The 16716-nt window shown below is 36.0% G+C and overlaps 1 protein-coding gene across 7 annotated transcripts in view; it reads left to right on the top strand.

The window, feature by feature from the left end:
- ANO4 (anoctamin 4) overlaps positions 1 to 16716 on the top strand; it is a 457591-nt gene that overhangs the window by 434935 nt on the left and 5940 nt on the right. For all 7 annotated transcript variants that reach the window (XM_059402257.1, XM_059402256.1, XM_059402258.1 and 4 more), the window contains 2 exons: positions 161 to 308; positions 6904 to 7023. In XM_059402257.1, the coding sequence (XP_059258240.1) occupies positions 161 to 308; positions 6904 to 7023 (268 nt within the window). The remainder of the gene's footprint in view (positions 1 to 160; positions 309 to 6903; positions 7024 to 16716) is intronic.

Raw genomic sequence — 16716 nt, 5'->3', positions numbered from 1 at the left:
ACACTTTCCCAGAAACTCCTTCAATGCCAAGGTGACAAATGTATTTAGGAATTTGAATGGACCCATGGAAAGGACTATTGAAATGAGTTACCCCAGTTGTTTTCCTACTGTTATTCCTGCTGTTGTGTCTGGAACTAATATAACACTTCTCTTTGAATAGGAATTTGGTATGGAATTCTTGAAGGCATTGGAATTCTCTCGGTTATTACAAATGCATTTGTCATAGCGATAACATCTGACTTTATCCCTCGCTTGGTGTATGCTTATAAGTATGGACCTTGTGCAGGCCAAGGAGAAGCTGGACAAAAGTAAGTTTGTCATAAAACTGTCATGAAATCCCCATTCCCTATGCACTGTGTGATGCTGGTACACTCAGTCAAAAGCTTCTGCATTGGAGCAACCCAGGATGAGAAGGACAGTAGTCGGGGAGGTGAAGTTATGAGGACACTTGCAGCTAAGGAAAACACATCCTGATTGACTGAAGAGTTGGGGCTCAATACAGGTAAACTTTAGGTGGAATTAATCATTTCCCCTACCCCTAACCCCTGCTCACTATGAATTCAGAAATGTATGGTTTGCTAATATGTGTAAGCCACAACAAGTAGCACATGATCTAGTATACAGTTATGTCATTTTTATAAGTTTGTAAGAGGACAGTTACAATCTGATTCCTCTTGTGACATCATATGGAGACTTTACAAATTCTGCACCAGAAATGTGCAACCATGTGATAAGTATCCTGTAGGTACTCAATAACTCAGTAACTGAATGATTCTTTCCTGGCTATTGACCTGACCAAGGTACATATTACCTCAGGCAAATTCAATTCTGTGGCATCACCTAAGTGATCCCCAAAAGTCGTGACTTTCTGGGTATTTCTGGTCAGGTAAAGTCCAAGCAAAATTATAACACATCCCCTAGATTTCATTTCTATATCCTTTTTAATAGGAGAAAAAATTCTTCTTGGCTAAAGTAAAAATAATCCAGTTCTAATTGTGGAATTTAGATGTCTGTAAGTCAGAGTAGATTATGTTTTGGGAGACTTTTCAATGTCCCAGAAATCATCCCACATGGGCTATGACTACTCACACAGGCAGCCCTGCTTCCTGGTTTACCAGTCAGAACAAAACTAATCCATATAACTACTGTAGTTAGATTAGCCCCAAGGAGTAATGTGCTACCAAATCAATTCAGCCAAATTCATGTACCCCTGGCCTAGGTCCAATTTCATTATTAATCCTACTTAACTGCTCTAAGGCATGAATGGTTGAAAGCAGTAAAGCTTACAATCCCACTATTTGAAGAGGCTTCTATAAAATTCTTTACTATAATAACCATGTGGCCATTAGACACTAATTATCTAGCAACTTCAAGTGAACCATCCCATTTTAAGAGACTTAAAGACATACTATATTACTCATGTAGTCTTTCTAATTTTAACTGTTGCCAGCATCCTCTGTTTGACTGAGCCTAGAAAAGCTTGCCTTTGTTTAAACCACTTTCCCATTTGTTTTGCATTTGATTCTCAAAACAACCCCAGGACTGGGACATGCATTATTACCCCCACTTTGAAGAGCAGAAAGAGACTGAGAGATTAAATCCAGAATCACAAGGTGGAGTAACTGATGGAACCCCCATGAAGGCAAAGCCTAGACTCATACAGTTCCCGCCATCCTGAACCACACAGCCGTGGGGGCCATTGCCACATAATGTTTATCTAGCTTACCCAACAGGAGAAAATTTCTTGGGGGTTTAAGTCCCAGTGGTTATTTAAATTCTTCCTGGACCACAAATGTAATGAAACCTGTTTTGGTTTGTGGGGAAAACCCAAAACCTGAAAATAATATGGGAATATTTACATGCAGTTGATAGTGAATCAAAGCTTATTGACAGCTTATTAGATTTAAGACAATGTTCATGGAGACCTGAGTCTCTTTGATTTAGGTTTATTGGGCTCCCTGGGCTATTTGTTATATATCATCTTCACATAAGAGCCTTCTGGCATTTTGAATACTTATAGTTCTACCTTCTATCTTCTAATCCATTGGTCATTTTTCTTGTTTGCAAATAGTTGCTTGCATGCATCCTAATTCAAACATAAGTTCCTTCATGAATCTTGTGTTCTGCCCCACCAGCTACTTTATTATCCTTTTTAAGATTTGTTTGTTGTTGCTGTTGTTGTTGTTGTTTTTCCAATTCGGAAATGCTTTAGAAATGAACTCATAGAGGAGCAGCATTGTCAAATTTTAGAATGTTTCAGGCTTTTGAGGTAGCATGTGCATAGTCAAATTATACTTATTATTTAATTCATCCATAGAAATGCCCTATTTCTTTCTTTCTTTTTTTTTTCTTACCATTTTTTTAATTTTTTATAAACATATATTTTTATCCCCAGGGGTACAGGTCTGTGAATCACCAGGTTTACACACTTTACAGCACTATTTCAATTGAGGCTGACTCTAAATCAAAAGTGCTCCAACCAAACCAACCTCCAGAACTCCAGAGTACCTCAGTGCCTCCTTCTGTTTTTTCAGCTTTCCCTGGCGACTCTAAAGATGAGAATTTCATGCATATGTCCAGAGTGACTCAGTTCACATGCCTCTATCCCTATGAAAGGATGTATCAGCCATTCCTGACTGTATTTCCATACTCTCATGAGTGCTCAGTGAAAGCATCTTAGAGGCATAGAAGGGAAGGTTTTCTCGTTGTCCAGCCAGATCTGAACATGGGAGGAATATTGTGAGTTGAGGCAGTGTTCTCCACACAGTGGGTTCACAGGAAATTTTTAAGTGTTTCATCTGTCTTCTTAAGATAGTTCTTTTTGGCTGCAGCCTGCCTAGGTAGATTCCTGAACCAAGGCCCATGCTCAGATTGTTCACTGTTTGCAAAATAAAGTGACTTCGTCTTTCCGGAAATCGTCACATGAGCCCTCTAGAAAAGCACTTGGAGAACTAAAATCAACTTTGGATATGCATCAGGAGACAAATTATGAAGTAAAATTGAAGGTGTATACTATGAAATTTAACTCTGATTGACAGAATAGTTTTAATAAAGAAATTAAAATTATCTTTCAGATAACACCAAAAAATCATTTTGAGTCCCCCCCCCCCACTGAACATTTTAATAAACCAATTATTTTGTTACCAGGCTAGAGCTGGGGAACATTCTCTAAGAATATGTGCAGGCTTTAGGATTACTGTGAGATCTATATCTGTTTTAGGGATCTAAATCAAAGCTGGTTTTCATGTAGAAATAGTGAAATCATAAAGACTTAGAGACTTGATGAAGGACACGATGCTCAAACTGTCACAGAATGAACCACAAATATCTTAATAAATATATTTTTGTAAATTGTAATCTAATCAATAGATCAACAGCATAACCAATTATAAAATTGTATTTAAAAACATAAAGTGACTGTACAGAGATTTAATCTTTCTTTTTTCATAATGTCTGGCATTTTTATTGAAGTAAGTCAGGAGTCCACTTTCTTCTGTCCTTATCTTATTAGCCTAATTATCTATAGATAAGTTTATAAATTTGTCATTTATTATCTAAGGCACATTTGACTTTAAATGCATAAACCAGATCTTATTTCCTCTAGCTTTTTCATTTGAGCCCTATCCCATTCTCTTTGTGAATGATCTAGATCTAAAATCTCAAAGGCAAATTTAATAGCAAAATTCACGACACTCCACAGTAAGTCTGATCTGGAATCTACAAATTCAAAAGTCAACTTCACATTCTTTTCTTTCCCTTAAAACTGACTAGTAATGATCACTAGTTCACTTTTTTCCTTAGAGTAAAGGATTAAAACAGTAAGTCATGAATGGTTTTAAAACCAGAATTCTCAATGAATATGGTCTTTACAGAAGTTCCTTGGAAAAGGCATGCATCCTAATTCAAACAATACTATCCTTACATAACATATTTTCTGAATCTCCTTTCTTGGAAATGCCTTCGGAGGCCCTCTACTGGCCCCTTAAGAAAATTAACTTGTTTTATATTTACAGAAACCCTTCCTTTGTCTGATAGTTTTTTCTATCTCTTACTGCCTGATCATCAGTATAGCTTCATCTTTCCTCTAACTTGGAGCTGGTGGTGTGCCACATTGAGGGTGTGGTGATCTCCTGCTAGCAGATTGGGAGACATGGGATCTGCCGCTGTCTATGGCCTCCACATTGACACATGAATGCCCTTACCTGAACTTCATACAGGGAACTGTGAGAAATCTCATTTCCCTGAATTGTGACTACCTTAACTATTTATTGTGGGCAATAGCTAAGATTCTACCGCAGTGAAAAGGCTTTGAGAAATGCCCAGGCAGTTGAGTATTAGCAGCGCCTCTTCTTCCCTGATTATGGAAAGGATATAGAAGGAAGACTTATGCAGTGAATAACTGTATACATGTCCTACATCCATGTGTGATGCTTTGTACACAGGAGCACAGAACCAAACACACATTTTCAAGCTGGATTTATAACTGACATTACATGAATATGCTTAATAAATAGTTCAAAGATACATCCTCTTTTTTTCGAAAGGAGAGTGTTGTCCATGAGACTGATATTTTACTTAAATTTAGAATTTTCCTCAATTGAGTTTTTGGACAGAGCAGCCATTAAGCCACAGTTTTAATCTCAATAAAACTGCAGGGCTGCTTTGGGTAGTAAGAAAGAGTGCAAGAAGCTTATGAATCTTTCATTTCAAAGTTGGACCTGTTTTCTGCAAGTTTCCAGAGCACCTTTCGTCTCTCACTGTTTGGCTCCTGAGAAGACTCTGCTATATTCTATAGTTCACAAAAACTGTCTCCCTCTCTATGACAGCTAATAATCATCAAAGCACTCATTTGCTTTCATGTCATGCTCTAGGCAGTTCAAAGACAAGGGAGACATTATTCCAAATTAGCTTCTAAGGAGTGGTAGGGGAGACCTGCGGCCAGTTGGATTAAGGCATATTACACACCCACTGACCGTGGGTTTCACCCATGAGTGACTTGACAAATGGGTCCTTCTGCTTGGTTCATTTTTTTAAGGCCCTGATAAAACCTCAGTGATTTGTCTTGATCAAGACAACACACAGAACTTATGTCTTCTCAGAACTACCTGTGTGTCACCATTTTGGTGTTCAGCAGCTTGGAGTAATTATGTCAGACAAGTTAATGAAGAGAATTTGAAAGCTATGATTTATTCATTGAATCAATAATTATTTATTGACCTTCTGCAAGGTACAAGAAATAAAATTAATAGTAGCCACTCACATTTAATTAAGATCTTGCTATATGCTAGACACTCTATCACTCACTTTACATGTATCATTTTGTTTAATCCCCACAATGACCCTATAAGGTAGGCATGTCTGTTATTTAATGAAGTTACATAACTTGCCAAATTTGCATGGCTAGAAAGCAGAAGAGATACAGTTTGACCCTCAAACCTAAGTTTTTAGTATTGTAATATACTGACTCCTCATACAGAATAGAAGATGTGTCCTCAAGAACCTTATTAGCTGTGGGATATGTAGGTAATAATTTTATTCCTGGTCCATTCTTAAGACCTTGATAGAATCTCTGATGCTTTAGTTTTCCTCAAATGAAATCAGTTGAATTTGATATTTAGTGGATTCCTACACTACACAAGACATAAAAATACTTATGACACCTGCTCTACTCCAAAAGCTAAAGGAGAAGGCCTCCATCCATGCAGGCACCTCAAGCACAAGCTGTATGGTAATGGTGCAGTTAGGTACAGCAGCACCATACAGAAGAGGGAATGAGTCTTTTTCTGGTGGGATTAGGACATCCCCCCAGAAGGAGTGCCATTTTAGTTGCTCATTGAAAAATGAGCACTATTTCTTTCTTTTTTTTATATTTATTTTCAGCATAACAGTATTCATTATTTTTGCACCACACCCAGTGCTCCATGCAATCCGTGCCCTCTATAATACCCACCCTCTCTAAAACTCCCCATGTCCTCCATGCTATTTGTTATGCTCCACAAATAAGTGAAACCATATGATAATTGACTCTCTCTGTTTGACTTCTTTCACTCAGCATAATCTCTTCCAGTCCTGGCCATGTTGATACAAAAGTTGGATATTCATCCTTTCTGATGGAGACATAATACTCCATCGTGTATATGGACCACATCTTCCTTATCCATTCGTCCGTTGAAGGGCATCTTGGTTCTTTCCACAGTTGGGTGACCGTGGCCATTGCTGCTATAAACATTGGGGTACAGATGGCCCTTCTTTTCACGACATCTGTATCTTTGGGGTAAATACCCAGGAGTGCAGTGGCAGGGTCATAGGGAAGTTCTATTTTTAATTTCTTGAGGAATCTCCACCCTGTTCTCCAAAGAGGCTGCACCAACTTGCATTCCACTATTTCTACTTAGAAAGAAATGAAGAGAAAATAGAAAAGATAGCCTGAACAGAGGCATGAAAGCATATGGTATATGCAGGGAATATAGTTTAGCATGATTGTAGCAAGGGATGTGATTTGGAGTGGGAGGGTCATAGAAACACCAGTCACACTTGAGGGATTATGACAGAGTACAGATATTCATTAATAAAGGAATGTGTTTGTGTATGTATGTGTGTCTACACCATCAGGGAAAGAGACAGTGACTTGCCTACTAATCATGCAATTCTGTCTTTCTCCTATTTCTGAGTATTGATTGGGGTAGTGATGTTCTGGATGATGATTCTGAACAAGAAGAATGGAATAAAAGAATGACTTGTTCCTGATTCCACATAACCGGGGTTTTTCAGTAGATCCTAATTTGAGTGCTTATAACAAAGCTAAAGGCATTTTACAAGTATAAGAGCTTCTAGGAAGAGCTTCTAGGAATTGGATGCAGAGGTGATCAGAGCACTAATTATAGAATTCTTTTTCTCTTTTAGGTGCATGGTTGGCTATGTAAATGCCAGCTTATCTGTGTTTCGAATTTCTGACTTTGAGAACCGATCTGAGCCTGAGTCTGATGGCAGTGAGTTTTCGGGGACTCCTCTCAAGTATTGCAGGTGAGTATGGCACACAGCCAAACCTGGGCTGGCTCTGCCATAGGGAGGTTTTGCTCAGACAGCTCTTTCTGACTGAGTGGGTTTAAAGCAGTGGTTCTCAACCTTGACCGTGCATTAAAATCCACTGGAGAATTTTAAAATGTCCTCTTGACCAGGCTGTGACCTAAAAAAATTAAAACAAATCTCTGGGGTGGAAGGCAGACATCCAGATCCAGAGAGCCATATAAGAGTAACCCAAAGAGACCTATACCAAGACTTTATAATCAAAAGAATATTAGAAGCAATAAGAGAAAAACAACTTGTTACATACAAGGGGAACCCTTCCTCAATAAAACTATCAGATTTCTCAGTAGAAGTTTTACAGACCAGAGGAAGTGGCATGCTCTATTCAAAGTGCTAAAAGGAAAAAACAAAACAAAACAAAACACCTGCCAACCAAGAATATTCTGCCCAGGAACAATGTCCTTCAAAATTGAAGGGGAGATGAAGAGTTTTCTAGACAAGCAAAAGCTAAAGGAGTTCATCACTATTTGACCAGCCTAACAAGAAATGTTAAAGGGACTTCTTTAAATTAAAATGAAGGAGGCACTAAATAGTAAGAAAACAGATGAAAATATAAATTGCACTGGTATGTATATAGAAAAGAAGTGGGAATGATCACTTACAAAGTTAGTATGAGATTAAAAAACAAAAGTGGAAAAAATCATTATAACCACAATAATTATTTGAGGGACACACAAAATATGGACATTGTGACATAAAAACAAAATGGAGGGAGAGTAGGGGCACCTGGGTGGCTCAGTGGGTTAAGCCTTTCCCTTTGCCTCAGGTCATGATCTCAAGGTCCTGGGATCGAGCCCCACATTGGGCTCTCTACTCAGCGGGGAGCCTGCTTCCCCCTCTGTCTCTGCCTGCCTCTCTGCCTACTTGTGATCTCTCTCTGTCAAATAAATAAAAATAAAATCTTTTAAAAAATAGAGGGAGAGTAAAGATACAGAGAATAAAGATATAGAGCTTCAGAATGTGATGAAACTTAAATAATTATCAACTTAGACTATTAGTTGTTATAGGTTAGCCTTGATTAACCACAAAGTTAAAAACCTACAGTAGAGATACAAAAGAGAAAGGAATCTAAGCCCACCACTAAAGACAGCTATCAAATCATAAAGGGAGAGAGGAAGGAAAAAAATAAACAGGAACTACAAAACAGTCAGAAAATAATTTAAAAATGGCAGTAAGTACATATCTGTCAATAACTACTTTAAATATAAACAAAATAAATTCTTCAGTCAAAAGACATAGAGAGGCTGAATGTATAAAAATCAAGACTGATCTGTTTGCTACCTATGAGACTCACTTCTGATGTAAGGATATAAATAGACTGAAAGTTAAGGGATTGAAAAAGATGTTCCATGCAAATAAAAACCTAGGAAAGCTGGGATACCTATATTGTCTCCTTTAAATATAGACTTTTTTAAGAAAAGAATATAATAGACAAGATCATTTTATAATGATAAAGAGGTCAGTCAATCCAACAAGATTTCTCAACATACCCAACACAGGGGCACCTGGTATATAAAACAAATATTAATAGACCTAAGGGAGAAATAGATAGCAATACACTAATAGTAGAGAACTTTAATACCCCACTTACATCAATGAATAAATCACCCAGACAGAAATTCAATAAAATAATTTTGGCCTATATAGCATGTTATAGATTTATACAGAACATTTCATCCAAAAGCAACAGAATACGTACTTCTCAAGTGAACATAAAACATTCTCCAGAATACAAATCAAAGACACATAAAATAACACTTTACACCAGTCAGAAAGGCCAAAATCAACAAGTCAACAAACAACAAATGTTAGCAAGGATGTGGAGAAAGGGGAACCTTCTTACACTGTTGGTGGGAAGGCAAGTTGGTGAAGCCACTCTGGAAAACCATATGAAGGTTCCTCAAAAAGTAAGAAATATAGCTACCCTACAACCCAGCAATTGCACTACTAAATATTTACCCAAGGGATACAAACATAGTAATTTGAGGAAAACCTGCACCCCAGTGTTTATAGCCTCAATGTCCACAATAGCCAAACTATGGAAAAAGCCCAGATGTCCATCAACAGATGAATGGATAAAGAAGATGTGTATATATATATATATATACACATATGTGTATATATATATATATACATTGTTGCAAATGGTAAGATTTCATTTTTTTGATGGCTGAGAAAAATTCCATTGTGTGTATGCATGTATGTATGTGTGTATATATGTACAACACATATATATACACGTATGCACGCATATATGTACATATATGTGTATATACACATGTGTATATATGTGTGTACACACACATACATACATGCATACACACAATGGAATTTTTCTCAGCCATCAAAAAAATGAAATCTTACCATTTGCAACAATGTGGATGGAACTAGAGGGTATTATGCTAAGTAAAATAGATGAATCAGAAAGACAACTATATGATCTCATATGTGGAATTTAAGAAACAAAAGGGGATCAATAGAGAAGTGGGGGAGTAAAATAAGATGAAATCAGAGAGTGCCGGTCCAGCCGGAGAACAACACCTGAAAGTAGGGCTGGGAGATTTAAGGAAAATAGAGAGAGAGACAGCGGGCTCAGGAGGACTACCCCATCTCAGGCGAGTAGAAACTTTATTTCTTCAGGTAACCACTTTTATACAGCTTCAGCACAATGCTGGTATCAATACTCAATCATATACATCAGTGAAAAATGAATCAGGCAGGATGTTAACAGGCTATTAACCTCCAAAATTTGTGATAATCTTAAGGTTCCAAGAATGTGTTTTTTCTCAAGACAAGTCATAAGTGAATCACATAAAACTACGCGAATGTTATTTTCACCCTGAATAGCCTTTCAGAGTCAAGCCATGCGAGCGTCCCCACTGGACTTGCTCCAAGTTCCCTTGGCACACAAGGGTGTCCCCAAGTGTGTCCAAGTTCACTTCTTATCCAGGCTTCCAGAGCCATAACAATGCAAACAGTTCCCAAAAAGAGAGGGAAACAAACTATAAGAGAATCCTAACTATGGGAAACAAACTGAGGGTTGCTGGTGGAGGGGAGGAGATGGGGAGTGGGGTAAACTGGGTGATGGACATTAAGGAGGGAAGTTGATATAATGACCACTGGGTGTTATATGCAACTGATTAATCACTAAACTCTGACTCTGAAACTAAAATACATTGTTAAGTATATTGCATTTAATTAAAAAAAGAAACATTCTCCAGGATAGATCATTAAAACAAATCTTAATAAATTTAAGATTGAAATCACATGAAGCATCTTTTCTGACTCTGGTGGTATAAAATGAGAAATTACAAAAAGAAAACTGGAAAGATTCACAAGTATGTGGAGATTAAACATATTACTGAACATCTAGTGGGTCAAAAGGGAAATAAGACATAGCTTGAGACATTTGGAAATAGAAATACAGCATAACAAAACATATGGGATAAAGCAGTCCTAAGAGGGAAGTTCATAGCAATAAATGTCTACCTCAAGAGACAAGAAAAATCTCAACCTAACTTTATAGCTCAAGGAACAAAAATAAACAAAAAGAACAAATGAGGTTAGTAGAAGGAAAAAAATAACAAAGATCAGAGCAGAAATAAGACTAAAAACAAATAGAAAAGATCAATGAAACTAGGAGGTGGTTCTTTGAAAAGATAAATAAATTGACAAACCTTTAGCTAGACTCCCCAAGAAAACAAGATTCAAATGAATGAGAAATGAAAGAAGATGCTTTATAACTGACACCACAGAAGAACAAAGGATCTTAAAAGACTAGTGAACAATTATATACCAACCTAGAAGAATGGATAAATTCCTTGAAACATACAAATTACCAAGACCAACTCAGGAAGAAACAGGAGATTGGAACACACCAATTACTAGTAAAGAGAATGAATCAGTAATCAAAAACCTCCCAACAGGGGCTCCTGGTGGCTCAGTCAGTTAAGCCTCTGACTCTTGATTTCCGCTCAGGGCATGATCTCAAATGGGCCTCCAAACTGGGCATGGGATTTGCTTAAGATTTTCTCTCTCCCTCTGCCTCTCCCTTTCTAAATGAACAAAAAAAACTCCCAAGAAACCAAAGTCCAGGACCAGACAGCTTCACTGTTGGATTCTACTACCACATAGTCAAAGAATTCATACCAATTCTTCTCAGAATCTTCCAAATAGTAGAAGATGAGTGAATACCTCCAAACTCATTTTACATTACCCTAACTCGAAAACCAGACAAAGACACCACAAGAAAAAAAAAAAAATTACAGGCTAACATCCTTGGTGATGTTACTTACAAGAGTAGGGATGTATCTTAGTAGCATGGTCGTAAAAGAAAAAAAAAAAAAAAAGCAAGCCTCAGAAGACTATGTACAGTATAATATCCTTTCTAGAAAGTTCAAAACCAAAACTAAACAGTATGATATTCAGACAAATGAATATTGATACAAACTTTTGTTAATAATAACAATGAAATTCAGAATAAGGAAAGCAAGGGGAGGAGGAGAAGGAGAATGGGGGTAAGGTATAAATTTTTGATACGGTTTTAATTCTTGTGTTACATGGTAGATATATGAGAGTTCATCATATTAAGTATTAAATATAAAGGTTAGAAAAAAGAACATGAATAGATCAATGAGATTTGTTTAAAAAAATTAAATATGATTAGGCCAATTCTGTGTACCTGAGGTTGAAAATAATGTTCTATGGAAATGCAAAGGATGAAGAATAGTCACGATGCTTTTGAAGAATAAAGTGGAGATTTTCCATACATTAGAATTAGTATAAAATTATAATAATCAGTATAGTGGTATGACTGGATCAAATAAATAGAAAATGGAATCGTTTTGAGAACTTAAAAATTGCACATTAAAGATATAATCACAAAATAACACATACAGTATGATTTCATTTATATAGAGTTCAAAGCAGACAAAACAAAGCACTGTTTTATTCAGGAACACTTGTGTAAGTAGTGTAACTATAGAGAAAAGCAGGAAATTAAATAGCAGTTAACTTTCTGAGTGTCTGGGATTGCTTTTGAGGCATTTCTAAGTTATTGACTCCTGTTAATATGGTTTAAGACACATGTTCTGTGTTTTAACGTGGATGGCAGTTATGTGAAGTTCACTATCATCCTTTTAAATGTATATATACTCTCTCACTTTTAAAAATGGCAGTAGATTAACTATACCTGTCACTGGAAAAAATATATATATTTGCAAACCAATAATCCATTTCCTGAGAAACAAAAGCTGCTTTAGAGAATGCACTAACTTAAGTGGGAACACCCTGACTTTCCCACAGGTAAAATTGAAGTCAAGAAATTACAAGTGTTACTTTATGAAAACAACTCTGACTTTCTTGAAAAAAAACTCTCCACACATTAATTCCACTGGACCACTTAGTTTCTTTGAAGGTATTAAATGAAGATTAGAGAAGTAGCACATTGATTCACTTAGCTTTGAAACTTAGCTTTCTGTCTGTTTCTACAGCAGCACCAGGGTAGTGTTTTCTTTGCATAAATAAATAAATAAAATAGCACTGCATCAAAATAAATATTTGACATTTGGCAAATAAATAGCACCACGTCAAAAACAGAGATGAGCACAAAGACATCTGAGCACCTCTCAGACCTGTGCCTCGTTGGAAAGTCCAGTGGGATCAGTAGTAGGCTGGCACATCAGCTGAGAGCTCTACCTGAAGCATTCATCTGCAAACTCAAAGAAGAGAGGGGAGAGTTCAAAATTTTAGCACCTGGTGAGATGGAAAACATAATTGTGTTACTAGGGAAACCAATGTCCAAAGAAACTTCATGAATTACCTAAGATCATAAAATGAGGCAGACCCCAAATACAGTTTCAGTGTGCTTTTCAGTGCATAGTTCTGGAGAGAACTGAGGGCAGTGAAGCAGATGATAGCCAAACTCATTAGCACACTGCAATTTAATTGTCTTAGGGTAGCAATGAGGAGTCTTCTAAAGAGAAACTTGACTTTTTGATACAATGACTTAAGAGAGTAGGAAGGCCAGAAACCTGCTGCTTCTGAAAACTGAAACTTCTTAAAAATTTCATAGATTCTGAGAACAAGACTCAGAAGTGCCAATGTAGGCACATTGCATCCTTTCTGCACAAATTAGCAGAGCTCTGTGACAGATCCACAAATGGTTGTATACTATACAGAGGTTGAGCCAATAGATGCATATTCTCAACCACTGGATCTCTGTATAGAAATTATCTGATATTGCCATCTCACTGTAACCACCAATGTAAGTGCTTTCTAAATATTAATAGTGTGTATTGCATGGAGCACTGGGTATGGTGCATAAACAATGAATTCTGGTACACTGAAAACTAATTTAAAAAAATACAAAATAAAAAATGACAATGTACATTTCATGCAGTCTGTAGTTAAAAACTCAAAATAAAAATATGTTTTACCTTCAAAAAAAGAATGTTAATTTTTAAAATATTTAAAAATCCATTAATTAAAATGTAAGATCACCACCTAAAAACAAGTGTATTCTTCTTTTTTGCATATTTCAGTAGTCCTTGCTTATCTGTGGGAGATACAGTCCAAGACCCCAAGTGGACGCTTGAATCTGTGGGTGGTACCAAACCCTGTATATGTTATGTTTTTCCTATACATACTTACATAATAAAGTTTAATTTATAAATTAGGCATAATAAGAAATTAGCAACAATAATAAAACAATTATAACAAAATACTATAAGAAAAGTTATGTAGTATCTCTCTCAAAATATCTTCTAGTAGTGTACTCACTCACCTTTCTTTTGATGATATAAGAAGATATAATTCTTACATGAAGAAATGAAGCAAGGAGAATGACATAGACATTGTGACCTAGCATTGGGCTACTATTGGCACCGTGACAGTAGACAGAAAGAGGACCATCTACCTGCTGACTGTGGTAGGGAAGGTGTGGTAACTGAAACCACATAAATCCAAGCAGCAGAATGGGGTGGGGTGGCAAACTATGACTTGCATATATGTACAGTTTGATAAACAGAGTCATGTTTGGTACTCTCTGTCATCATTGGGTCATAAAAAGTATGTCAATATTTTCAGTCTTCATACTTTTATTTAATGAGTGTTTATATTTGATATAGATGAATTCATTTATTTGCTACAAATTTATAGCAGAAATTTAAGAATGATATGTCCATATTGTGTCTTTGGAAACAGTCAAGGGAAAACCATGATTTTCCATCCAGTGAATTTAGGAGGGATCTGGGGAGGAAGAGATTTACTAACATTCTTCAAAGGAAAAGCTGAATAAGGTCTAAGAAGCGAAGAGCTGGGGCAATCACAATGAAGGGCAAAAGAGCAGTGTTGAGGCATTAATAGGAAAGGAGCAGTATGTTCCAAGAGTAATCTTGTTTTAATAAATGCTGTCATGTAAAAAAAAAAGTTTAAGGAGTTAATGAGGGTAACTGTTGAAACAATTTTTATAAATTTTTTATAAATACAATAAATAATAATATAATAAAAGCATAGTCATTTTTCTTCTAAAATGTTTACTCAGACTACATTTGAAATATAGGTAGCTAAAGAAACACAGAAATCACGTTTGTTATCTTAATTGAAGAAAGCACAGTTCCTGATTCTTGTGCTCTGCAAAAGGTTAAAAAAAAATAAAAAAAAGAATAGTTCATGCAGACTTTTAGTCCTGAATAGTTTAGACCTTTGACAGGAACCATTTATATAACCATATATTCGAATAAAAATGTTCTAGACAATTACCTAATTGTCATCATTATAGAGGGAACCAATGGCTTGAAGGCACTAATAGATTAATTCTTAATTTCAGCAGATATGCACTATAAATATAATTTTACTGACAAAATAGATAATTATTATATACCATAAGCATTAATGATAATTAAGATGATGATTGTGAAGATAATAGTGACAGCTCATTTCTACAGTCCTTGGTACTTTCCAAAGATGCTCTGCATAGGACAAAAATTGACATATTGGCCAATGGACTAGGATAGGCAGCCCAGAAATAAATGCACACCTACATGGTCAATTAATCTGTGAAAAAAGGAGGCAACTGAGAAAAGACAGTCTATAAAACAAATGGTATTGGGAAACCTCCAGTTATAAAACTGGACAGCTACATGCAAAAGAATGAAACTGGACCACTTTCTTATAACCATATAAAAAAAAATAAAGTCAGAATGGATTAATGACCTAAATGCAAATCCTGAAACCATGTAACTCTTAGAAGAAAACATGGGCAATAATCTCTTGGACATCAGCCACAGCAAAATATTTATGGATATGTGTTCTCAAGCAAGGGAAAGAAAACCAAAAATAAACTACTAGGACTACATTGAAATAAAAAGCTTTGGCATATCAAAGGAAATCATCAATAAAACAAAAAGAAAATTTAAAAAATGGTATCCTAGTAAATGGGAGTAGATATTTGCAATAGATCTGATAAGAGGTTTATATCCAAAATATATAAAGAACTTAACACCAAAAAAATTATCAGATTAAAAAAAAATAATGTGAATAGACATCTTCCCAAAGAAAACATACAGATGGCTAACAGACACATAAAAAGGTGCTCAACATCACTATCAGGGAAATGCAAATCAAAACCACAAAGAGATATTACCTCACACCAGCCAGAATGGCTAGTATCAAAGAGACAAGAAATAAGTGTTGGCGAGGATGTGGAGAGAAGGGAATTCTTCTGCACTATTAGTGGGAATGTAAACTGATGTAACCACCGTGGAAGACATTATGGAGGTTCCTCAAAACATTAGAAATACCATACAATCCAATAATTTTACAACTGAGTATTTGCTCAAAGAAAATGAGAACGAAAATTCAAAAAGATACATGCACTATAAACATTGGGGTACAGATGGCCCTTCTTTTCACTACATCTGTATCTTTGGGGTAAATACCTAGGAGTACAATTGCAGGGTGGGAGGTTGGGGTACCAGGTGGTGGGTATTATAGAGGGCACAGATTGCATGGAGCACTGGGTGTGGTGCAAAAATAATGAATACTGTTATGCTGAAAATAAATAAAAAATAAACTTAAAAAAAATTTTTAAAAAGATACATGCACCCTTATGTTTATTGAAGCATTATGTATAATAGCTAAGGTATGGAAGCAACCTATGTGTCTGCTGATAGATGAATGAATAAAGAAGTGGTAGTTTGTATGCTTGCAATGAAATATTACTCAGCCATTAAAAAGAATGAGATCTTAACATTTGTGACAATATGGATGGGCCTAGAGAATATTGTGCAAAGTTAATAAGTCAGAGAAAAACAAATACTATATGATTTCACTTATGTGTGGAATATAAAAAACAAATCAAATGGACTCTTAAACACGGAGAACAAAGTGGCGATTGTCAGAGTGAAGGTAGGTAGGGGAATAGGCTACATAGATAATGGAGATTGCAGACCTCCACTTATAAAATAAGTCCCAGGATGAAAAGTACAGTATAAGGAATATAGTCAATAATGTAATAATGCTGTATGATAACAGATGGAGGCTATACTTATGGTGAGGAATACTAATGTTTAAATTTTGTCAAAGCAATGTGTTCTATACCCGAAACCAATATAACATCGTATGTCAATT

Source organism: Mustela nigripes, chromosome 6 (assembly GCF_022355385.1).
Source record: "Mustela nigripes isolate SB6536 chromosome 6, MUSNIG.SB6536, whole genome shotgun sequence".
In the NCBI taxonomy this organism is placed as follows: Eukaryota; Metazoa; Chordata; class Mammalia; order Carnivora; family Mustelidae; genus Mustela; species Mustela nigripes.
Note: the sequence above shows the minus strand (reverse complement) of the source record. Positions and strands in the feature narration are given on the sequence as shown.